At 48.1% G+C, this 24,531-nt stretch overlaps 1 protein-coding gene across 1 annotated transcript; it reads left to right on the forward strand.

Moving 5' to 3' along the window:
- Positions 1 to 1,469: 1,469 nt before the first annotated feature.
- On the forward strand, positions 1,470 to 24,323 carry LOC128787775 (sodium- and chloride-dependent GABA transporter 1-like). Its single transcript, XM_053942205.1, has 14 exons — positions 1,470 to 1,710; positions 6,407 to 6,538; positions 7,225 to 7,325; positions 9,900 to 10,009; positions 10,390 to 10,522; positions 11,712 to 11,846; positions 13,274 to 13,377; positions 13,674 to 13,798; positions 14,478 to 14,590; positions 18,907 to 19,038; positions 19,739 to 19,841; positions 20,254 to 20,354; positions 21,158 to 21,325; positions 24,021 to 24,323. The coding sequence occupies exons 1-14, from the start codon at positions 1,470 to 1,472 to the stop codon at positions 24,123 to 24,125; spliced, it is 1,803 nt and encodes a 600-aa protein (XP_053798180.1). The 3' UTR covers positions 24,126 to 24,323.
- The last annotated feature ends 208 nt before the right edge of the window (positions 24,324 to 24,531 follow it).

Consider the following 24,531-nt stretch of genomic DNA (forward strand, 5'->3'; position numbering starts at 1 on the left):
TAGCACTGATCACCCTCAGGACCCCTGGTGAGGATTAAATTTGTCTCTGTAAAATGGGCTGAGAAGTGGGTGAGAGTTAATCCCATGCCAGTCCTGTCCTCTGTGCTGACTGAGGGCAGATGCTGAGGGGAGATGATAAAAAGTAGAGAGCGTTATTTCCTTGGAAGAGTCCCTCAACCTCCAACAACTTCCAGCTCAAGGTTTTGCAGAATTGCAGTAGTAGATTCTGGTGGATTTTCCTTTCATTATTTATCCCCTTAATTTCATCTTCTAAAGTCATATAAACTCGGCATCCAGCATGTCCTGCAGTGGGGAGTCTTGCTCCATAGCTGCACATTTTCTGGAATATCACCTCTTGTTCTTTTTGAACATACCACCTGCTGGTCATGGTTTAATCCCTTGCAGTTCTTGTGTCAGAAATGGTGAATATTTGTATTCTATGACACTGACACATTTATAGGCCCCTGCCAGCTACCTCTTCCACAGAACAATGGATCCTGTTTCATTTATACTCTCTTCACATGGAAGTTACTCCACTCTTTTAAGCAGCCTTTTGGCTCTCTTCCATGCCTTTTTCTGACATTGCAATAGCTTGTGTGACAGGAAGAGAGAACTGCACTTATTTTTCAAGACATGAGTGCAATACTGGGTTAGACACAGGTGTAGTAACATAGCCTGCTCTCGCTTTCTTTCCAAATTGTTTTGGTGTGATGGTTATATACTTCTTAGGAACTAAAATCAATGCAGGTATCAACTAAATTTTTTAGTCAGACTCATGCAATTAATCATCATGACTTTGGAGTCCTGACTTAATGGGATTTCAATAGTTCACAGGCTGGCTCTAGTCACAATGAGCACAAGCTGAATACACCTGGGGATTACAGTACCACATGCAACACGGTGTACAGGGAGGAGCTGAGCAATTGCCTTGCCAGATGCTGCAGGTGCACAGCTGTGGACAGGACTGTGTGAGGGATAAATGCATGGGATTTCCAAGTGGAGCACATCCATAGCAGAGGTGCCACTGCAAAGCTGTGCTTGGCTGGCTGGGCCACACAAACTCTCAGATGGCTCTGTGACTGCTGCACTCAGTTTTGGAGCCCAGACCTGGGAGCTCTGGCACCTTCACGGTGCCCTCCTCTGCTGTCACCCAGACAGGACAGATATATTTCTGTGCTGTGTGGTGGGTCACGCACAACCTGTGGTTTTGCTGCATGCCTACTGGTCCCAAAGCTCTTCCTGCAGAGCACTGGGATGAGAAGCAGATAAGATGAGAGCTGAGAGATTTGTTATGTAATGGTAACAAGCAAGTCTGACACACTACATTGACACAGGACACCTTCTTTCTCTGCTTTCTCACCAGGTGCTTTGCCCAGTGCTTCCCATCTTGTCTTCTCGTGGCCAGGGCAGAAACTGCCTTTCCTGCTCCTCCAGTGCCTCAGCAAGAGCGGACGTACTTCTGAGTCACCATGGGCAAGATGGACAACACCTCCGTGGAGCTGAGCTCTCCCTCTGAGGTGAAGCAGGCAGCCCTGGAGGAGCCAGAGCCCATCAGCCCTGAGGTTGTGAGCACCAAGAAGAAGAAGAAGGAGATCCCAGACAGAGGTTCCTGGAAGGGGAAATTTGACTTCTTGCTGTCCTGTGTGGGCTATGCTATTGGTCTGGGCAACGTCTGGCGCTTCCCTTATCTCTGTGGCAAAAATGGAGGAGGTGAGAGAAATGCACAATGGGCAGCCTTGTACCCGAGCAGGTTTTGGCTTGGTGTGGGTCTGGGCAAATGGGTGGTCCTCCAGCTGAGAGCTGTCCCACATGGTGGGAGTTATTAAATTGTCCAGAGACAAGTTTCCATGATCTGTGGGCTTTACTAGCAAGTGCAGGCTGGGAAGAAGCAGTCTAAAGAAATAAAACAAGCAGTTTGAGTTCTGTCATGCTTGTGCAGTCCAAATTTGCAGGGCTACAAAAAAAAAAAAAAAAAAAAAAAAAAGAAAAAAGCATGCAGGAACTCATTTACTTACAGGGAAGGGCTATGCACAAATAGGTACCCAGCTGGATTCTGGGGCACCTACAGAGAAACCAGCTTGCATCTGTTAAAGGTTGAGTTCTCCTCAGTCTACCATATTCTCAAGGGAGTTCTCCCTGCTCAGCTACAGAATTTCTGCACATCTTGGATCAACTCAGAAAACACACTTCTGTGCCTCAGCTCCCCTCTCAAATGGTGCTCTTTCTTCTGTCTTGTCAGGGAGATGCTTTTGTGGAGGGGAGTACAGGCAGGTGTCAGTAGAGCAGGGGCTCTTTCTTCTCACTCCATGCTGAGCTCTCCCATTGCTTGTGCCTGTTACTAAAACAGCCTTCCTTCTCCCCTTTGAAGAGCTGCTCACTTCCTTGAACAATTTTACAGACTTCCCACACAAGTCCAAACTCCTTTTCCTCACCTTTAAGGCTGTATATATAATTTTAGGTTTTGCCTGCTAGTCTTCTCACATTGCTCTTTGCTTCCCTCTTAGCTCTTCCTGGCCTGGAGTCCCCCTCCCAAGTGCCACACTCATTCATACTGCTCTGAGGGTCTCTTCTCATGTTTCTTCTCCATGTCTTTTTTATTTTCCTTTTGCCTTTGGTTCTCATAAATTCTCATATCACCAGCCCATTTCTGCTGTTGTGGGCAGTGTAGGATGCTCTTCTCCTCCAACCCTGGAGAAGAGGAGAAGGGTCTTGTTCCCTGAAGCAATGTCCACTTAACTTCATGGCATTTAACGGTATCTAGGCCCTTTCTCTGAAGCATGTGGAGTGAGTGCCAGCAGGAGACCAGAAAGTTAGCAATTTCAACAAGAAGATTTCTAACTGACCGTGTTGTTTTCATAGAATTGTAGAATCACAGGATGGTCAGGGTTGGAAAAGACCTTAAAGATCAGCCAGTTCCAAACCCACTGCCAAGGGCAGGGACACCTTCCACTAGGTTGCTCAAAGCCACGTCCAACCTGGCCATGAACACTTTCAGGGATGGGGCATCCACAGCTTTGGGTTTTGTGGAGAGGTGGAAATGTGCAGCTGAGCTGAGTGAGGTTTATGGGAACATCCAGGCCTGCCCTGGGGAGCCTGTGCCACCAACGCCAGAGCCACAGTGCAGGTCTGTCCTCTTTGTCTGGCCACACTCTGACTGCTAGCTCTCCTCATAGAACATTTCCCCCGTGGCTAGGTCCCAGCACTGGTTGTTAGCCAGCATCTGCCCTGTGGTTGCTGTGTCATCTCAAGTCTCACACCAGCTCTGTGCTGCCCGTGACTGTCTCTTCACACATAAAGGTGGAGATGACAATGCCTGTAATTAGATGAGGGGTGTAGTGAAGCTAAAATCGATCGCACATATAAAGTCAGCTGAGAACCTAGGACAGGGTGCTGTAGAGGTTGGAGCGCTATTATTAGCATTAGCAATGGCACGGGGTGCTCTCTGCCCTGACAGCTGCGGGCACGCAGAGGGAGCAGCCGGCTGTGAGCAGAAACGCCAGGCAGATGAAATGCGGGACTCGGTTCCTGCCTGCTCCCAACACCCTGCCTCCCCTGCCGCTTCGTGGCAGCCTGGATGGCTCGTTCCTGTCGCCCTGGCGGCAGTGGCTGCCGGCAGGCACGGTGCTCCCGCAGCCGGCACCGGGGAGCGAGCGGAGCTGCCGCGGAGCCGGGCGGCCGAGCTGACGCACGGGAGCGTCACCGGGACCCGGAGCGGAGCGGCGAGGCGGGGGCGCACGGCAGCTCCTTCGCAACCGGGTGGGCACCGCCTCGGCTCTGCCTCGACGGAGGCGCCTCCGGAGCACAGCAGACTGCGGGTGGAACACTAATTTTAGCGTCCTGCATGTGCGCCGCTCAGAGCGCGGTCGTGTGGGCTGCTTCCATTACGCACAGGCAAATTGAACTGAATCGAAATATTGTCGTCTCACTTACCGCTGTCGCATTGCATCGGCTTACGGCTGGTTTGCTCGGCGCAGGGAGCCCAGGGCACGGCAGCCCAGCTCTCGGCCCATCCGCTGCGGGGAGCAGGCTTCACCCAAAGTGATGCCTGGGCTCCCTGCTGGCCCTGCACGCAGCTGGAAGTGCCCAGCTGTGCCCATGGCTCCAGCCTCTACACTCATCTCTAACCTTATACAGTCCTTCTGATCTCAACAGAATTGTACCAGACTCCAAATTCACTCTAAATGCAGCTCAGTACGTGCTAAAAATTGCCTGTGAGATCCTAAGCTTGAATAACTTGAGAGAAAAACAATCCTTTAAATAAGCATCCTGCACTCCTCATTTGCGCACTGAGACTCAAAGCAACAGAGTGTAACAGCTTGTAATGCTCAATTTTTGATTCGTGGGCAGTGTTCCCTGTTTTAAGGATTAATTGTTGTTCTCTGCTGTAGGGCATTAGGAGCAGGCAGATTTGGGGCTGCACAGTGAGCGCCAGGCGCTATTGATCCTTCCTTGCCTCCAAGGGTCAGTGCTCTGAGCAGGACCGGCGTCATCACCTCTTTGACACCCATGGATCTGGAGACAAACTGGGACTTGCACAAGGTCACACACAACCGTATTTTGTACCGGCCTGCAAAATTTAGATACAAATTTCAGAACTGATTTCCCATCTGACTGCACAGGACCTGGGGATATTATCCATGCCTGCTTGGGGACCTGGCCCTCCAGAGTGGCAGTGTCATTGTGAACAGCCCTCAGCTCAAGGAAGTGGTCTAGTTTGTAGATTTTCCACTATTCTTGAGAATCAAACCAGGATAAAAGACCTGTGTCCAAATGTTTATTTTTTTTTTTTTTCCCCAACAGTCTAATAAGATGTTTCACCTACAAACCTTCCTGACCTGCTGTAGATGAGAAGTGCAGGATCATCAGATCTGCAGCCGAATTTCATTAATTGCTTGCACAGAAGCGAGGAAGAGACTTGCATTGCTGCTAAGCTTAGCCTCCAAACTCCACAGCAGCAGGGTGGCAGCAGCTGTGTCCTCAAAGCAGACACTGGCTTCCCACAAGAGCTCTGAGGGGCCTGGACCTTGCAGGCTGTGGTGTCTAGTGAGCAGACAGGGGAGGCTGCTGAGCAGGCACAGTGATGCTCAAAGCTGTTCTTTCCTGTACATCAGGCTGCTGGTGAAGCCAAGAACCAGCACTTCCACGCCAGCTTGTGATTCAGGTTCATGGTCACTGAGCTGCTGGCACAGAGAGTGTTTTCTCCCCACCACCCACTGCCAGCTCCTCTTGCATGCTGCCTCCCATGGACTCCCATGCCGAGTGCTGGCACCTGCCTCTCCCAGCTGGGTTCAGCTCCCTGCTTGGCAGGCAGATGTCCCCAGCTGGATGTCCCCTGAGCCAGCATCCCTGGCTGTGCCTGGCTGCTTCCCTGCCCTCAGAGAGCAGCTGCTGGAGCCTGCCTCTGCTGGGTGCAAGCTGGGCCACAGCTCTCCAGAGTGGCTTTGCTCGCTGGCTCCATGATTGCTTTCCTACGATTATCTGGAGAAGAAGACTCAGACTGACAGCTCAGCCCTAAGGCTAGTGCAGGAATCAGGGCTGTCCTGAACATAGCCAGCTGCTTCTGAGCAAACTGAGTGTCCTCCCTCTGTCCCCAGTGAGCATCTTCTGCAAAAGTTTGTCCTCAGAAATGACGGCCCACTCCAGTGCATGCATGAGAAAGATAAAAAATTGGCTTTGTCCCACATCCTAGAAGTCAGGATGACCTGAACTTGTACAGCCTTCCAATCACACAGCAAGGCTCTCCTATTCTACTTGCTCTTCTAAAAACCGGGTGCCTGTAATATCTCTAGTGAATGAGTGTTCTACCTCCTTTCTAGTGATGAGATGATTTCCACAGGGCCATGGAGAAGAATAATATTTTTCACTAGGAATTTTAAGGGTAAAACCTAAACCACAGGTGGGGTGGTGTATAGCACTGTTACAAGAGCCAATACAGCCTTGGTCACAGCTTTCTTAAAAGACTGAAACAGCTATAAACAAAGAAAGCAGTGGCCAATGCCAGATATTCCTGTGCACTATTCCCTCAAGAAGAAGAAGAATTGAAAGCTTCTTCAGGTAAGACAGAAAGCATCAACAAGTTACCAGTGTCAGTGTCCAAGCTTTTGGGGTTGTTGTCAGATTGGGTTTAGCATTGTCTAAACAGCTAACAAAGTGAGCCTGGCATTGCACAGCTAGTGGTGCCAGTGTATATGTATACATGGTACATACATACCCACAGTGATAAGGGGAAGGCAGCTGTGACCTCAGTGGAAGACTCACTGAACACATCAACTCCAGCTGCAAACTTTCACCTCTGGGAGAGGCTGCTCCTCATCACATGGGTGCTGCAGAGCAAGAAACTGCAGCTGGAGGCATTTCCTTCTTGATCAAAGGGGGAACTGCCTGATAACATTGCTCCTTCTTTCAGGGGCCTTCCTCATCCCCTATTTCCTGACGCTAGTGTTTGCTGGGATTCCTCTCTTCCTGCTGGAAACTGCTCTGGGCCAGTATACTTCTGTTGGTGGACTGGGAGTCTGGAGATTAGCACCCATGTTCAAAGGTACTGTGCTGTATGTTTGTGACAGCAATGGCACGTAACTAGAGGCAAAACTCCATTAATGGTTTGAAGGCAAATCAGCAAATCCGTGGGGGCTGGGATGGGGTGGCAGGTGAGGAGGGGCTGGGTTCCCCCTCTGTCTTTATCAAGCTGTCCTTGACCTCAATGTCTGTAGTCACTAACATCACTGTGCTCTGTTCAAGCAGTTTTGTGTGATGACAAGGGACTTTATGGACAGTATGGACTGTGACAGAGGGGCTCTGGTTGCAGAAGACCCTTTGTTTTCCCAAGCCTCTCTACATTTGCTTACTTTAATTGCATGGGAATGCAACTTGTTGCCATGCTTGAAGTAACTGTTTTCTAGAAGCCAATGCTGATTTAGAAATTGCCTTGGATGTGGGAAAGTACAATTCTGCCAGGGAAGTGACAAGATCCCGTTTTCATGGAGCTCTGTCCATAGAGTACCGGTAGCACACTGAAGGCATTGTTGGAAAGAGGAAATGGGTGGCTGAGAGACATAAGGGAATGAGCCTCCCTTGCTGACCAGCTCACTGTGCAACTATAGCACACTCTGTGTTGATGAGCTGGTTCCCTTTTTCTGGTTTTCAAAAAAACCTTGCTGTGGTGCCCATGAACTCCCTTGGGTACTGGAGACCTGGATTGATGCTGCTCTCTGCCTTCATTTGCAGGTGTTGGACTGGCAGCTATGGTTCTGTCCTTCTGGCTGAACATTTACTACATTGTCATCATTGCCTGGGCTCTCTACTACCTCTTCAACTCCTTCACTGCGGTGAGTCATGGGCGTGTCTGCAGCATGGCATTGCCTGTGGTCTGGGTCCTCACTCCCACCTATGGGCAGTGGTTTGTTTGTGACCCACAGCGGTCACTAGCTGTGTGCCATTTGTGCAAAGAGCCCTTGTCAGCATCATGATATGCCCTTTCTGAAGAGGTTCATGAGCCCTGGAGGCAGTTTTGTGGTGCTGATGGGTAGTGATGTTTATCTTCTGGGGCGGATGGTCCTATCCCCTCTACAGGCACTGTTCCCTGCTCACTTCAGTCTTTAAAACTCAGCCTGTGTTTCTGTTTTATTTCTAGGGCTGCTCGAATCTGAGCTGCACATTTCCAGAACTGGTTTTGTCAGGTTTTGTTACATCATGGTCTTATTTCTCAGGACTTACTCCTTATCTTAATTAGTTCTTATTCACTTCTCTCTTGATAAATGATCTCCAAAGGATTTTTTTTTTTTTCTGCTGGGAAAATGATTCAGAAAGTATCTAGGCATCTGCTTGTGACTGTCCCTCAGTGTGTGCTTTGGTGTAATGGTTTATAGTGGGTTCCTCTTCCATAGCAGGACCTTCTACCATACAAGGTTAGAATCATACCCCATATTAACTTCTTGGTAGCTGAATGATTTATTTCAGCCCAGACACTGGTAAGAGTTTCCTTAATGTAGCTCTCTGAGCAACCTGAAGCCTTAAAGACATCAACCCCATGGTTCAAATGGGATCTTTTAAAATGTCACTTAGACATAACCCTGAAATGCTATTGTGGACACTGTACATCCAGTTTTCCTTTTTGTTCCAGCAAAACTTTCCAGTATCTATCAAGACTTTTGTTGAATAATTTCATTTGGCATTCCCAACTGTGCTTCTACCACCAATACTACATATTACTGTAGGGTCCTGGATCTAAAACAAAATTATTGGCTGTGGGTCATTAGATGCACCCTCAGGGATTCCCAAATAAACAGAGGTCTTCCCCAAAGTAACCCATCCCAACTACACCCTGGGCAGGATGCTTCTGAGGGTAAGGCTTTGGTACATTCAGGTGTTACAGACCCAGGTGGTGACAGTGCTTGTATGTACATAGGCAGATCCAGGTGTTTGGCTCAAGACCTTTTCTTTTACCAGAGATAATAATTCCAAATTCCCAAAAGGACCTGAATTGCAAATGAAAAAGCTAGGCTGATGTCTGTCCCCTGTACCTCCTAAATTTAACTAAGAGTATTTTGAACTATAATAGGAGCCCAGCCTGCCTTCTGCAGTTTCTGTCCTCTGAAATTCAGAGGAAATGGAGAAGCAACAAACTGTCCCCCAACCTGCCCCTCCTTGTGAGAGCTGTGCAGCTTCTCTAACATGCAGACATTGAAGAGCTGCTTTGTAGCACTGCTCAAGCTACTGCCTTTTCTTCAGTGCAGTTAGCAAGTCCTCAGTGAAATCACCAGGGGGGTGCAGTGGTCTGGGTGGCCACTGGAGTGTCACCTCCCCCCCGCAATAGTCACCATTCTGCCAGGATACCACGTTTGATGGTATCATCTGCTGGAGTGAACTGATTTAGATGGAGCAGTGAAGGCAGCACTTAAAGGCACTGATGGCACAAGGCACTTAAAACACAGATAATATTTTTGAAGAGGTCTGCATTCGTGGAAGAATAGGGATGGATACAAACATCTTCTTAAAGCTTTGTTGAGCTGGAGCCTCAGGCCTTATCTGCAGAGGGAAATCACCCAGAGTAGCGGCTCTGCATTTATCTACACACACTGTGCTTGGGAAAAGAGGCAGCTGCTCATGGAGACGTATCCGAGCTGCTTTCCTCGGGCTGGCTCAGCCGTGGCACTAGGTGGCCTGGGTGAGTTGCCCTGCACGCTCACACGGCCCCTGGCACTGCTGCTTCACTGCCCGCGGTGCCAGAGCTGATCGCACTGTGTAGTGTTGTGCTGCTACCCACAGTGTAAATATCTCCCAGGAATCCCTTTGTGCTGCTCATAATCAGGGCAGTGGGCAGCATGAAACAGCTACTGTCCTGGACAATTTTCTCCTGTGCTTGTGTTAGGAAAGTCTGTTTGTGTAGACAGCCCATTGCTTCCATTCTCAGGGCCATGTTGCTTTTTAAGCATTGAAGTTGGTGTAAATGACACATAAGAAACAAATCCCTGCTTATTCTTTCTGCAGTAAATTCCAGCCACTTGTTGAGTGAAGCTGCCAAAAAGCTGAAATGGTTATAAATACAGTATCCCTTGACAGTATTTTAATTTGTAGGTATTAATTATCAACAGTTAATTGGAAGTGGCTTTCTATGTGGGGAATTGCTAACATTTTATTGCAGCTACAGTACTGCCCTAATCACATCATGATATTCCACCCCACCCCCGAAAATCCTTGTCACAATGTATCATATTATCAAAAATTGTTCCATTATTTTGGCTACAAGGGCATGCCTATCCAGTGGAGCTGCCCATTATCTTTGCAAAAAAAAAAAAAAAAAAAAAAAAAAAAAAAAAGAAGGGGCTTCAGTTTAAAAGAAGCCAGATTTCACTTGGGAGATATCAATGAATGATAACCCTGCTGTCCTTGTGCTGGTGCAGGACCTGCCGTGGCAGACCTGTGGGAACGCTTGGAACACAGACCGCTGCTTCTCCAACTACTCCCTGAACGACACCACCAACCTCACCAGCGCTGTCACCGAGTTCTGGGAGTACGTCCCCAGCCTGCCTACACCAGGTTTCTCCCCCTCCCTGTGGTCACTGTGCCTGCCCACCAGGGCTGTGGCTGTGCCTGTTGGCTCTGTTCCTTGGGCAGCTTTGGCAGAAGGGCATTACAGCCAGCCGCTGGCCATGGTGGGCATGGGGCGCGCTGTGCAAATGCAGGTCAGATGGACGGGCAGGCAAACAGTCTCTCCACCTCTCTTCGCCTCCCTTTGTCCCGTCACAATGATCCTCAGTTCTCTCTAGGGATTTGTGGGTTCTCTCATTTGTCTGCACGTGGCCCTTCACCCTCCAGCCACCTCTGGGAGCTCCGAATTCCTCTGCCCTGGATTGTTAGACTTCCTGCTAACACAGTTTCTCCCACCCTTAGGAGGAACATGCACCAGATGTCCGGAGGCCTGGGGGAGCCTGGCACCATCCGCTGGCCCCTGGCTGGCACGCTGGCCCTGGCCTGGCTGCTGGTCTACTTCTCCATCTGGAAGGGCGTGGAGTGGACAGGCAAGGTACAGTGTGAGGGCTGGGTCTTTTGGTGCTGCCTCTCATTGCTGCACCATCAAAATGTCCTCCAGACTCAATTTTATTTAAGTGTCTATAACTAAGGTTACAGTGTTTAGAGGCAAAATCACAATAGATACTATTAAATTCCTGACATTTACCTTTCATGGCTGTAAAAATTGCTACAATGTTTATGGTAATTTTCATTCTAAGTGTAGAGAATAGCTCTTGCCTGTAAGGTCATGGGTGTGAGCGTGCATTCTTTTTGGGAAGAGGCATTTTCAGAAATTACTTATATTTCCCACTTTGGGACAGCCCTTTGAAGAGAGCAAAGCTTCTTGTGGCCTCCCACTTTTGACAATCACAGTCTCTTAAATTGCCTCTGGTGGAAAAAAATCTCACTATCTCCTTTGAAAATTTCCCTGCTGCCCTTTTGATATTGATGGGAGACCTTCAGATGAGAAGCCCATTGTTATTCCCTGTGCAGTGTTCCAGGCTAGCACAGCAGAAAGGTAATTGCTTTGTTTAGGGAAACGGCAGTGCTGAGATGCTGGGATGTGTTATTTAGAGCACAGCATGGTACAGCAGGACACTATTATGAAAGGAATAATCTAGAGGAGAGATCAGAAAGAAGCACTTCAGGGGTAGGTCACCTAAGCTGTTAACTTCCCCAGTGGCTCTCAAAGAGGCTTTAGCTACGCAGCCACAGCAAAGCCCTGGTGATTACTGGTGTGGGCCCTGTGATGAGGGATGGCACATACCTGTGAGATACTGAAACTGCTGAAAAGAAAGCAGTGGAATCAAGGCAACTTGTTTTGCTTGATGCATTGGTTTAGAGAAACACCAGCTTTAGCTCTGCAAAATAAGGATGTGATGACTTAAGGGGATTACTTCTGTGGACTAAAATTATCCCTGTGCAATTCCTTTATCTTTGGCATTTCATCCAGACTTCAGTCTGCTACTTTTGTGATTAGTGTGTCCTTATGTATCATTGGCAGGGAGAAACCTCAAAAAGCCAGAAACATTACTAGCATGGGAATGGGGGACAGAAAATGCAAGGAAATGCTGCTGCAAATGGCTGTGCTTGGGAGCCTGTCCCCCTCACAGGAGAACATGGCAGACTCAATGACACCATGGGCAGGAAAGGTCCTGGGCACTGGTGGGCTGATGGCTTCTCTCCCATGGGGTCTTTTTCAGGTGGTGTATTTCTCAGCCACCTACCCCTACTTCATGCTTTTCATCCTATTGTTCCGGGGAGTCACGCTGCCAGGAGCCAAGGAGGGGATCCTTTTCTACCTCACACCTGACTTCAGGAAGCTCTCTGACTCTGAGGTTTGTAGCCTAGTGAGGAAAGCTCTTATCTCCCAGCTGTCTCTGCATTAGGCTTCCCCAGGCACTTCCCATGAATATTGTAAGTACTCTAGAATAACCCTGTACAAGTATTCGTGACCCATGTCCCATAGGCTGAGATAAAACTGAGGAAAAGGTCCTTCATGGGTGGAAGTCTGTGCAGCAGCTCTGCTGTACTCAAGCAGTGGTATCCACAGGGTATGGGGAGTCAGAAGTTATCCTGACAAAGGGACCTGCCCTCTGGGCTGGGAATGTCTCATTTCAGTGACTGTCCTAGCGCTGCTGGTCTGGTGGTCCCAGAGAAAGGATGATGTGGTGCTGGCATGGGGGCCTCAGAAGGAGCACAAGCACAGCAGCACACAGCAGCAAGTTTTTGGAAGTGCTTAAGTGATGAGTGGTGGCCAGTAATGTGGTCTTGGTCACTGGAAGCAGAGAGGAGACCCAGGAGGAACAGGGATACTTGCAAAAATGAAGTTTTTCAGGATACACAGACTCTGCATTTTTCAGCAGCAGTACTTCCATGGTTCCAAAGTCACTAGTCATGTGTGAGTGGGGATAGCTGGACATTTGTCACTTCCCAGCAAGGGTCCCGATGATCCCTCTTTCAGGACACTCTCTGTAACTATACTACCAACTGCATTGGCTCCTAATGCAGGAAACAGGGCTCTGAAGACCAGAAGAGTTGTGTAAATACTACACAATTAAGAAACAAACAGTCTGTCTCCTTTTCTTGAACTTTCTAAGATTTAACACCTTAAGGCAGTGGGACCAGCTTTGCAAGCTGTCCTCTGCAGTCGTTTGCACAAACAGCTCCATGTTGGAAAATCAAAGACACACTAGTGGAAGAGAAATGGAGGGTGTGAGAGAAGGATGCGGGTCTCTGAGTGGAGCAGCATCCCTTGGGGGCACATGTGCAAACACACACACAGACTCAGACAATGCAAGAGTCCCTTCTGATCTGCATGGGACACTGTTCAGAAATGCATGACCCTTCATTTATCTACATCCTTCCCATCGAAGGGCTGGGGATATATGTCTGATGCTGGGCCAGACTGCACTTTGATACACTTGACACATGGGGAGGATGCAGATTCCCTACCTTCCAGTATATAAAGAGCCCTGCAGTAAAGCCCTGGAGAGGGACTTTTGATAGTGATAGGACAAGAAGAATGGCTTTAAACTGAAAGATAATAGCTTTAGATTAGATGTTAGTAAGAAACTCTAGACTGGACCCTACTGACAGGGTTCCCTCAGGTCCTGGACACCCCGGTGGGCTGTGCATCCAAGCACACAGCTCCACAGTCTGCACCCAGTCCCCCTGCTAGCCCTGCACTGCGCTGCTGCAGGGCATGCACCTACAGCACAGAGTCCCCTTCTGCTGCACTCCTCTTGTGGCTCCTTCTCCGCAGGTCTGGATGGACGCAGCCACTCAGATCTTCTTCTCCTACGGCCTGGGGCTGGGCTCCCTCATTGCTCTGGGCAGCTACAACACTTTCCACAACAATGTCTACAGGTCGGTAGTTTTTCTTCCATCCTCCTGTGTGGCAGGGGCTCCTCATGGGTGAGGCAGGGGGTTGTGGTGAATCTGCCTGATCTCTGCTATCCCCTTGCTGGCAACACGCAGCCCAGGGGACACACTGTGATCTCTTTAGAGGGGCTCCCTGCCTGCAGGACACTTTGTATGTCACCTGTGCTACCCGTCCAAGGCACAAGACCGGCTCTCCACAGGGCTTGGTCTTTTGTTTACCCCACTCTCTGCTCTTGGTAGGGACCTGCAGGTGGGTTTTTTCCTCTCTTTCTCTCTTCCAGAGACTCCATTATTGTCTGTTGTATAAACTCCACCACAAGCATATTTGCAGGATTTGTTATTTTCTCTATCATTGGCTTCATGTCACACATCACAAAGAAGTCGGTGTCAGAGCTGGCCTCCTCGGGTAAGCAGAAACCCAGGTTCAAATACAAGAGCAGCTTGTGAGAACCATTTGTGTGGGGTGCTCTTGGTTCTTTCCTGACTAGGTGTGCTGAAGTTTTATTTTGCTGTAGTGAAATATTTAGGCCATTTGCTGTCTGAAAACTTCCTATGCAGAATAGATGCTATGTTTTCAGTAGATGTGATCAAAATTTGGAGTCCCTTTTTCATGCAAAATCTTGAGACTGTGATCTCAGAATAATTTTTTAACCAAGATGGGACTGTGTCTTTCTTCATGAAGACATATTTTGAAATTGCTGTCTTTCCAGAGAAAGCTTTTATCTCAAGAAATAGCATTTTGCGGTGGAAAAAAAAAAAAGGCACCAGGAAAGTTATAACCAACTGTGAATATCAGTTTATTTTTCTAGCACAGTGCTCCAGCTCCATTTGGTTGCAATAATTTGATTACTTGATTACTTACTTGCAGGACTTGTTTCTCCAATCTGTCTCCCCATCTTGCCCCTGTGCCTCCCACCAAGCTGGTGGGTCACAGGCACAAAGGCGCAGGTGTTCCTAGCTCCTATATGAAAACCCCTGAGTTCTTGGCTGTAATTTTTGTCTCTCTGTTTAACCATGGCACTCAGCTCAGACTTCCCATCAAATGGTTTGTAAACATGGGCTCATCCCCCTTTTCATTACTGCAGGCCCTGGACTGGCTTTCCTCGCCTACCCGCAGGTTGTCACACAGCTGCCCTTGTCCCCACTCTGGTCAATCCTCTTCTTCTCCATGCTGATGATGCTGGGTCTGGACAGTCAGGTGAGAACAACTCAGGGATAAAGTGGAGGAAGATACAAAAATGTCTTCAGGTACAATTGTGGTGCCCCCTTCTGCACTTGGGACAGTGCTGAGCAGAGTGGGTTTTTACTCTCTCATGGTGTGAGGGCTCTGCTTTCCTGCAGCATTTTGGCATTGTTGTTGATGCCAACAACAATGCAACCCTGAGCAGAGCTGCAGCCTGTGCCTGGGTGCCCTGACTGCTTTGCCATCCTACCTGATGGCAAAGTTTTACAAGATACTTGAGGGGGAAGAAGATGTAGCAAAAGGTCTCTACCCTGATCCCTCAGAGCCCTCACAAAACAAACCAAAAAACATTATCTCTGCATTTTTACAAGTGGTGATAGGGGTTTTTTTCTGATAATTCAGCATAAAAGTAGCTACCCAGTGAAGCAGTGAATTGCAGCATGCCTTCCTTTTGGAGTGTATCAAAATCAAAGGCTCCTGTGAAAACCTGCACTTGGTCTGTCATATCCACCCTTGTGCCCCCTTGCTCTTCTCTTGCAGCACAAACCACCAGTACAAAATGGATGCTCTTTTGGATTACAGGTTGTGTTCATAAACCCAAGCCTACTTCACAATCAGACTTAAACCTATTCTTGAAATGTCACACCTGGTTTCCAGGAAAATCTAATCAACCAAATCTGGTTTTCAATCATATTGCACTCTCATAAACACTTTATAAAGCTCATGAATGCATTACCATAGACATAATTTAGGAAAAAAAATTCAAATAAAACCTGACTGTTCTGAAAGAAACTACGTTTACAGAAAAAAAATTATCTGCATTGGTTATTCACTCAGTGCTGGCAAATCAAGACATGACAATAAGCCCTCTAAGCACTCTGTGGAATTTATTTGCTGCATTTGCTTCTGAAATACCCCTTGAAATTCTCCACATCCCTTCTGACAGCCAGTTTCAGAGGGCAGACAGTCTGTTGGGAGGCTATCATTGCCTGGAGGAAGAGGCTGGGGGTGGGGAATGAAGCAACAAATGGAAAATAAGCTTTTAAACAGCACAGCTAAATACAGGTTAAGAAGCTTTCTTGTCTGCATGCTGGAGCTCTGCTTCATTCAAACACACCAGCAACAGCATGGCAGCTTATGCATATAAACCAATGAACGCAGGCTGCTACAATGGCTGCAATTCCACATGCATTTTGAAGCACTCAGTTAAAAAAAACCACGGTTTTTCTACATGCTGATTACATATCCTTTGTGGCATTTGCAGATGGGGAGCAAGCATTTTTCATTTGGGTCAGCAGCCCAGTTCATGAGGCACAGCAGGGCCGTAGGGCATGTCCTGCACCCCGGGGCTGCTGGGCTGAGACTGTCGCTTGCCACCGGCAGGGCACAGCTCTGTAGGCACAGCGGGAATGCTCGGGAGCCTAGCAGGGGAAGGGAGACTGGGCTGAGATCTGTGTTTGTGATGCAGCCACGAGCTCCAGCCCTTTAGCGTCAGTGGGAGTAAGTCCAGCGAGTCTCCTGCAGATGCAGCACAGCTCCATCTGCTCTTCCTGCCAGGGTGCTCTGCGGTTCCTCGAGTGGGATGAATGACCTGTACTGACAGACACCTCCCTCCTGTGCCCTCACTCGTGTGCCTTGGTGTTTCCTCTGCTCTGATCCCATCCAGACCCTCTTTCATTATATGCTTGTGCTTCCTTTTAACCTACCAGTTTCCAGGTCAGGCATTTATTGCTCAGGGGAGCTGGCAAGCCTTGTGACTGCCAGCCTGTGTCTGTCCCATGTGAGGCTGCCTAGCATTGGTTGGTCATGAGGATTTCCAGCTGCCAGCAGTGAGACCACTCTCATGGCTCTCTGCTGCACATCTGGCAGCTGTGGTCAAGCTCCCCACGGGTCCATGCATCCCAATAGGGTGCTCTGTGTGGCTGAGGAGGGAATAGCAATTGGGAGAGGGTGGAAAAGAGACTCTCCTTCAGACAAAGGTGCCACACCTGCATTGACTCCCAAACTCGGATTACTGGACCCAGCAGCTTGTGTAATGATTAGGCCCCTAAAGAGGAAAAGGAGCAAAAGAGAGAAGTTAATGGAAATAAAATGCTTGGGAAAGAAATAATATCATGGGGTGAGGCACGAAGAAGAGAGGAATGTGTGCTTAAAATTGTTGCTGGATAGGGTTGGTGGGAAAAGCAGAATTTTTTGGAAAGCAAACTGCAGTGGCAAGAACAGGAGGCACCAATGCTCAGCTCCTTGCCACTCTGAAAGCAGCATGCTTTCATTCAGGTGTCTGCATGTGCAAGCAGCCAAGGTTTGGTCTGTAAGCTGGGAAAAGTGAGCCCCATGCCAAGCAGCTGCAGTCCCTGGGGCTGGAAAGGTAAGCCTCCTCCAGGCTGCATCCCCTATGAAGTCTGAGGCTGTCATGAGGCAATTTTCAGTGAATGGTATGAAGATCATTGCCTGTTCCATGGCTAGAAAAAAACAATGTATGACCATTTGTTTCTCCACTTTATCTGTTACACAGGAGCTTAATTCTGATAGGAGACAAAGAGAATTCAACTCACTTTGTAGCCCTGTTCCTTACCACCCGTCTCCCTGTCTTTCCCTCTATGCATTCCCTGATTTTGATTGTTCTTCCTGCACCAAAGGGCTGTCAGCTATACTCCATCCAATTATCTAAGGCATCATTTTCTTTGCTCCTTTCCTGCTGGACACCACCCTCTGCCCACGACCAGGGCTGTTCCCCTCCAAATGCATTTGCCTTTCTGGTCTCAGATCCCCTGGCCCTGCCGTGGCTCTGGCAGTGCCTGGCCATGCATCCATGTGGAAGGAATAGTTTTCAGCAGTGGTTTTTTAGTCATGCCATCTCTTCACACTGTGGTGCCACCTCAGTCCTGACTCTTCCAGACAACAAGCCAGGTGGGATGGGGTGAAGCACTCACTGTCAATGACTATAAAGGCAGCTTAACCCACGCGTGAACGGCAAAAAGATGCTTTAATGGCACTTGTGTCCAACATAAAAAGCTTAGCTCATTAAAAATCCAAGTGGAAGCAGTTGAGCTTTGATGCTCTGGGAATACTGGCTTTCCATGTGGATATAAAACCCTGGGCATACACATCTCCCTTTGCCTTGCTTTGCCCATGTGGAAGCCAGCCCCAGCAGTCAGCAGTGTGCAAGCTCTTCCACAATCCCTGCCCAGCTATAAGTTCAGGCACTCCATTTTTTTTTCCATGCATCTTCCCAACCCTCTGCTGCTCTTTTTGGTCTGTATACCTCTACCTTCACTCTAGGGGATTTTTTTCTTCCCAGGGACGGGGAAGTCCCTGACATCAAAAAGAAATGAAACCACTTTAATTTTCATTGCACTGGCTTGTACATTTGCTCAGCATGACCAGGGAAGCCAGTTTGCTGCCCTCATAAATTCCCAGGGTTGTTGCTAGAGGAAAGATGTGCTCTATGAGAGGGTGTGCTACCTGTAGTTTCTGGGAGTGAGATATAAAAGTAAGTCTCACAATTTATCAAGAGATAGGAGAGAAGAATGCACTTCACAAGGGCAGTCAAACTGCCCTTGTGCCAGAAGGCAGAACTAGTAGGAAAACTGCAAGGCAGCACTCATGGGGATTTTGTTATGTGTTATGGTGCAGATGACATTATTATACTGTGGCTGGTGCAGCTCTGCACAAACCATCCAGGGATTTCCACCTCTAGAAAGATGATGGGATTTCTAGAAATCCAGGGATTTCCACCTCTAGAAAGATGATGTTCTTTGAAGATGGGCTTTTGGTCTGCTACATGCATTTAATGTTGCTTGAAAAAGTGAAATGAAGTCGAGGACTGGGTAATCAGAGATGTTATTTACATGCACATGAGATTGGGTAATACAGGTCCTTATTGAGCATTTTAGATCATTGAACAGCACAATGCTGTTGCCACAGGCTGAGAAGAGCAAGAAGGGAAGAGCAATAAAGGTCCTGCACATGTCCCAGCAACAGCCAGACACACAACTCTGGCACAGGGCCTGGCAGTGTGGGGAGCAGGGCAGTGATAGGGAGGCCCTAGAGAGTTTGTGGGAAGAAAGAGGAGGCTTTCCATGAGAAGCAAAAGGCAGACATTTATCTGAGCTATGTTTAAGTATTTAACTTTGGTACTCCTAGCTCCATCTATACTCAGTGGAAAGAGAGATGAATTTTCAGAAGATAGTTCAGACCAACTTTGTGCAGAGATGACTCTTCTAGAGTCTGCAGAGTCTATAAATCACTAAGGTTCTCAACATTGAAGTTAAATTTGTACAGGTTAAGTTACTTATATATATATCCTCAGTGTATGCCTTTTCCCATAGTTCTGCACTGTGGAAGGGTTCATCACAGCCCTGATGGATGAGTATCCTCAAGTCCTAAGAGCCAGGAAGAAGATCTTCATTGCAGTAGTCTGCTTCATCTCTTATCTCATTGGATTCTCCAACATCACCCAGGTACAGTTTGTACAGGCTGTGCTTGTACCTCCATTCCTGACACCTTTCTGGCCACCTGGCATATCACAGCACCACCAAAGCTTTGGGAGAAGTGACAGCATTTCTCCTGTTCTGGGTAAAGTGGTTTGCTCATCACTGCTACATCTCAAGTGACTTAGGATGCCTCCATAATTTTACCATCATCCTATTGTCAGTCTGGCCTGTTGTTCTGCTGTTTGCAATAAGGACTCAATCCAACTGAGCTCAAATTTAGGGAATGCTTATTTCAAAGAGTTAAGATAACACAAAGAATACCTGTCTGTTGGGGCTTGAATCTCTGGAGCTGAAGCCGAGCTTCACATGAGGGCTGAGGGGTCTGGAGACCATTTGTGGAGCAGTGTGGGTTCATGAGGAGACAAAGCAAAACTCTGGGGAGGGGCAGAGCAGACTAAATGAACTCCTTCTAAAGCAGAGAAATCAAAGAGATCCTAGTGAATTTCTTTTCTCCCCACCTTGGGCTATGCCTGAACAGGCTGACTAATTGTCTGCAAGAGCACATCAGTTTTGCTGCTGGGATCCAAACTCCAGTGGAAACATTACTCTACTGTCCAAGGAAATAGACGTTAAACCAACAGACATGGACAGTAGCAATCCAATGCTGGCTGATATTGTTGATCATAATCTATAACTGAACTCCTTGACCCTGTTTTTGTCTTTTCAGGGTGGCATTTATGTCTTCAAGCTGTTTGATTACTACTCAGCCAGTGGCATGTGTCTTCTTTTTCTTGTCTTCTTTGAGACCATCTCAATTTCTTGGTGTTATGGTAAGCACAAAACACCTTGTTACTTTGTTTTCTCTGTGGGCATGGTGACTTACTGAAAAAGCCAAAGCCAGTGAAGACAATAACAATTTTGCAGCCGAAAATAGCTTAGATTGATAACTTCAGAAAATCAGGAGTGGAGGGCTGTCATCTCACTTCTCCAGCCCTCACAAAGACCTCAGCACAGACTGGCAGATGCCCAGGGTCCTTCCCTCTAGGCCCTCAAGAGGACACCAGGAACATGGAAGCTGTTAGCATGAATTTGTGTCCCACTACCCCATCCCCTCCAGCTAATGCTTCTCATGCCACACTGTCACCCTCTTGCTGTGCCTGGCCTGTGCTCTGCCATGAGAAGAGATGAAGAGCGTGGTACAGAGATTTTTTTTTTTTTTCCAATACTAATTTCTTCTTGTAGGTGTGAACAGGTTTTACAGGAACATTGAAGAAATGATTGGCTACAAGCCTTGCATCTGGTGGAAGATCTGCTGGGCCTTCTTCACACCTCTTGTCTGCCTGGTAAGACCTGGGGAATCCTATGTGCAGGAGCAGGTCTAGAAAGGCCTCTAGATGGGCTGTAGGGAAACATTCTGTTCTCAACCCAAGCACAGGTCTGGTGCAAGGGAGTCCCAAGCAGACTGGAGATGGGTAAAGTGATACAGGAACCTCTTTCACTCTGCCTGCTGGAAATCACCCGTAAAAAAGTTCTAGATGATTGCTTTTAATTTAAATAAGGCCATCGGTTCTTCTTTTTTTTTTTTTTTTCTTCTTTTTTTTTTTTTCTGAGATGCCAGAAGATAAGCAAATTAATGTAATATTTTAAAAAGCAATTATTGGTTCTGGCTTTCAGCTACTCCAGGTTCAGCCTCTGACAGGCTTATGAGAACAAAAGCTATCACCAATTGCAGGATAACTGACTGCAGAGCAGTTTGGCCTTTGCAGGTTCCTGCCCTTCCAGCAGAAGTAGTGCAGGGAGTGGTGTGATATGAAGGCTCCTGAGACCAGCTGTGAGGATGCTGTTTACTTGCATAGGAACTGCTGTGGAGGCACTGTGGAGGCACTGCTTCTTCACTGCTTCTAGTGAAGAAGGAAATGTGGGGTATTCCAATTCCAGCTTACTGGAAAGCTTAGGATATCTTATCCAGCTTAGGATAAAAAGAAATTATATGAAATTACCAGTTGGTGGGCTGAAAGAATCTAGACTAATGAAAAGAGCTGTTGGGTTCCTGTAAGGCTGTTGGGCGCTAAGAAGATAATGAAGGAAAGAATGGCGGGACCCCAATTTTGCACTTTCCCCTGCAATGGCTGGTGTTCTTTTCTAGGGTGTGTTCTTCTTTAGTGTGGTGGAAATGACCCCTCTGACACTGGGAAAATACGTCTATCCTGTGTGGGGACAAGGCATCGGTTGGCTCATGGCTCTGTCCTCCATGCTTCTGATTCCAGGGTACATGCTCTACTCTTTCTTCACCTCAACAGGGACTCTCCGGCAGGTAGGAACAGCTTCACCACCCTGCTCTCTGCTCCCTGAACTAAACCTGGACCAAGCAGACTCTGCTCTGACAGAGTTGTCAGAGTGCACCAGGTTGGTGCTACAGGAGCTCTGTGCGCTGTCCCCCCCAGGAGAGAGGAAGGGTTCAGATCAGTCCCAGTGCACTGAACAGCCTCCAGTGACACGGGCTCGCTGGAGAGGACCTGCCTCTAACTCTGGGAGCTCAGCTGAGCTGTGGCTGGGCATGCAGATAGACCTTCAGATGGTCTACCCTTATGTCTGTTGTTCTTCAATGAGATTTGTGCGACCATCACCACAAAAATGTAGCCCTCCTCCCCTGATTACCTCTTTGGCATGGTGCACTGGAGCCATGGAAGAGTTTGGGAAGAAATCCTTGAGGTTTCTTGATCCAGAGCAATCCCAGCTCCTGGCAATTCCTGTCTATGAACATGTTTATTTGGCACTCCTCAGCAGGGAGATCATCACCTCCAAGCCTGAATCCTGAAATGTCTCAGGCTAGGCTCTGCTAGCAGCAGAAACAAGTGCAGGGGTGGTTTGTCATATGCCTTTCACAGAACACTCAGTGACTGAGGCGTTAGGAAGCAAGAAAGACCCACAGTACCCACCACACTAGTCTTGTTTAAAACATTTTCTTTAGTAATTGGAGCAGGATTTTATGAAGCAGTGAATCATGAGTCTCTATGTCATACCCAGTACTTACTGTTAAGATTTTATGTACAGTGTTGACATTCAGTCTTGAGAGCACTGTGCCCCAAATCCCTGGCTCAGTGCTTACAGTTGTAAGAAGTCACCCCAGGAACGTTGATTTATGGCTTTCCCAGCCCAGGAACAGCAACCAGATGCCATCTAAATCACATGAGTTTATTTTCAAGATGCTGTATTTTTAACAAACTTTGACTCAAAGAAGTCGTGGCTGGAATTACTGGGCTGAGGTCAGCTTCAGGTTCTCTTCCTTTGAGGTGAAGTTGCAGGTGGATTTGAGTTTTCTTCCTTCCAGCATTCCATTTGGATGGGCTCTGATGTGGGTGAACTGGGTGGGTTTGGGATCTCAGATCTGCTTTCAGTTTTTGGTTTCTCATCTGAAGCTGGGTTTAGGTACTTGTCCTTCCTGCAGGACTCAAGCCAGGGTATTATGTCAAGCCACTTTGTTGATTTTCGGTTTAAAGCCAACTGAATTCCAGCTGTAGAGCCTTTCTCAGACATTTACAGGGCTCCTTATTCACTCATAATGTAAGTTGGAAAAGGGGAGGAGGGAAGCTTGAAAGTACAGGTATGGGTTCAACCCTTTGCCTAGTCCCAGTCCTGTTTCACTGGAGATGGAAGAAAGCACACCACAGCATCTGGTGGAGCCCAAACTGATCTGTGACCTCTCCGGAGCAGCTCGACTCCTCCTGACCAAAGGCTTGTGCCAGTTATATCCATAGTCCTTCTAAAGTGCTGTGTATTCCTGTGCTGCCCCAGGGGCTTGGAGGGAAGCTCCTGAGTGTGTTTCCACCCCTCCCCTCAGCATCTTGTTCAAACCATCAGCACCAGTAAGCAGCATGAGTGGCTGATGTGCACCCTCCCCGTCTGACTCTTCCTCTAACATTGCCCACAAACATCACGAGACCCAGACCCCCTCTCAATCATTCATAGACCTAGGAGTGAGCAGCAGATGGCAGCAGGAAGAAAGTAGGCTAATCTGTGTGTGCATGTGTTGGTATCAGAGAGACAGAGAGAATTTTTGGCCTCTTATATACACAGATCCTGGATTAATTTGTAATAGAGTTGGAGCTGGAGGGAAATTAGATGCCAATCCTGAATAAAGTGGTTTTGACAGACAGGAAAGATTACAAGTAATTTTGATCCTACTGAGCCTGAATGTTAGAGGGGGAAAAAAATACAATGAATGGCAGAAGCAGTTCAATGAACATTTCAGGGAATTCACCCAGAAGCAGGCACTTCAGTGGTATTGGAGGGTAGGAGTTTGTTTCCCTTTACTGGAAAGAGGTTCTACTTGTCTTAGTGATGTCTCTTCAGGTTGGGCTTAATCCTCCTCTGCATTCTCTTCTGCAGCGCACAGCATCAGTCCCTCCCTGACTGGCAATAGTGATTCATTCTTTTTCATCACTCCTGATGCTCAATCCACACGCCTCCAGTAATGGTTGGCTCCTCCATATTTTCGTGGGCTCTTGCTTCACTTTACTTGACTCTGCAATTTCCCTTTGATCAGCTCAGGCTGACAGGAATTGCTGCTGTGCAAAGGTTTGTGCAGGTAGATCTTCTGACTGGCATCAAAGGCACAGACCTTAAAGGCACCTTGTTAACCTGCTGTAGTTACTTAGTAATGCTTTGTAATCAACCCTAATTGAAAAATAGGTCTACTCTGAAACCTGTGGCGTTGCAGCTCTCTCTTCTTCCTCCTTGCAGCTGGTCTTGCCTGGTAACAGTTTGCCTCTTATCAGGATGTTCCCCATATTTCAGATAAAAGGAGGAGCTGCTGTGCTCTGTGCAGCATCAAAGCAAAGGTGACTCGCAGAGGCTTTTGGGGTACTACCAAATGCTGCTGGAGGAGTCACTCCATGCACCATCCCTTTGCCCTGCAATCAGGGTCACCTCTGAGCCATGCCCTGGCTGTCCCAGTGCTGCTGCCCCCAGCCCTGGCTGACACACTCTCTCCTTTCATTCCCGGGCAGCGTTTGCAGCAGATGACACAGCCCAGGCCAGAGGTGCACGCTCACAACAATGGTCTCCAGCCGAAGACGTCCTTGAATGGGAGGAGCTCCGATGCCGCCGTGTAGGAGGAAAGACCCAACTCCTCGCTCTGCCCTGTAGTTGCTCACTCCACATTGTCCCTCGAGCTCCTCTGGCACAGCTTGCTGTCCCTGGCTCTGCAGTGGCTTTTGTTTGTCCAAGAGAGGACCTGGTGGAGGAACCTGTTCGTGGCTCTTCCGCCTGGCTGGCTGACCAAGGCCCTGAACAAGCTGCCACCAGGGCATTGTGTGGTGACCACCTTCATCCTGCAACATCCTGGTCCAGGCCCTCAGGGAGGAGCAGCTGGTACCCACATCTTCCTCCTCCTGAGGAAGATGTCTCTAGAGAGCTTAGACTGATTGTTATCCACTTCTCTGTTTTTCTTGCCTTTCCATGTGAAACTCCACAGAGCATCCCCCAGCACACAGCTGTGTTTCACCCCAGAGATTGCTA

The sequence above is a fragment of the Vidua chalybeata genome, chromosome 5, assembly GCF_026979565.1.
Source record: "Vidua chalybeata isolate OUT-0048 chromosome 5, bVidCha1 merged haplotype, whole genome shotgun sequence".
Taxonomy (NCBI): Eukaryota; Metazoa; Chordata; class Aves; order Passeriformes; family Viduidae; genus Vidua; species Vidua chalybeata.

What these genes read in the sequence shown, in the direction of transcription:
- LOC128787775 (XM_053942205.1), top strand. Translation starts at nt 1,470, where the DNA reads ATGGGCAAGATGGACAACACCTCCGTGGAGCTGAGCTCTCCCTCTGAG. An exon ending in ATTAGCACCCATGTTCAAAG is followed by an intron (nt 6,539 to 7,224) that starts GTACTGTGCTGT and finishes CTTCATTTGCAG; the next exon opens with GTGTTGGACTGGCAGCTATG. An exon ending in GATTCTCCAACATCACCCAG is followed by an intron (nt 19,039 to 19,738) that starts GTACAGTTTGTA and finishes TTGTCTTTTCAG; the next exon opens with GGTGGCATTTATGTCTTCAA.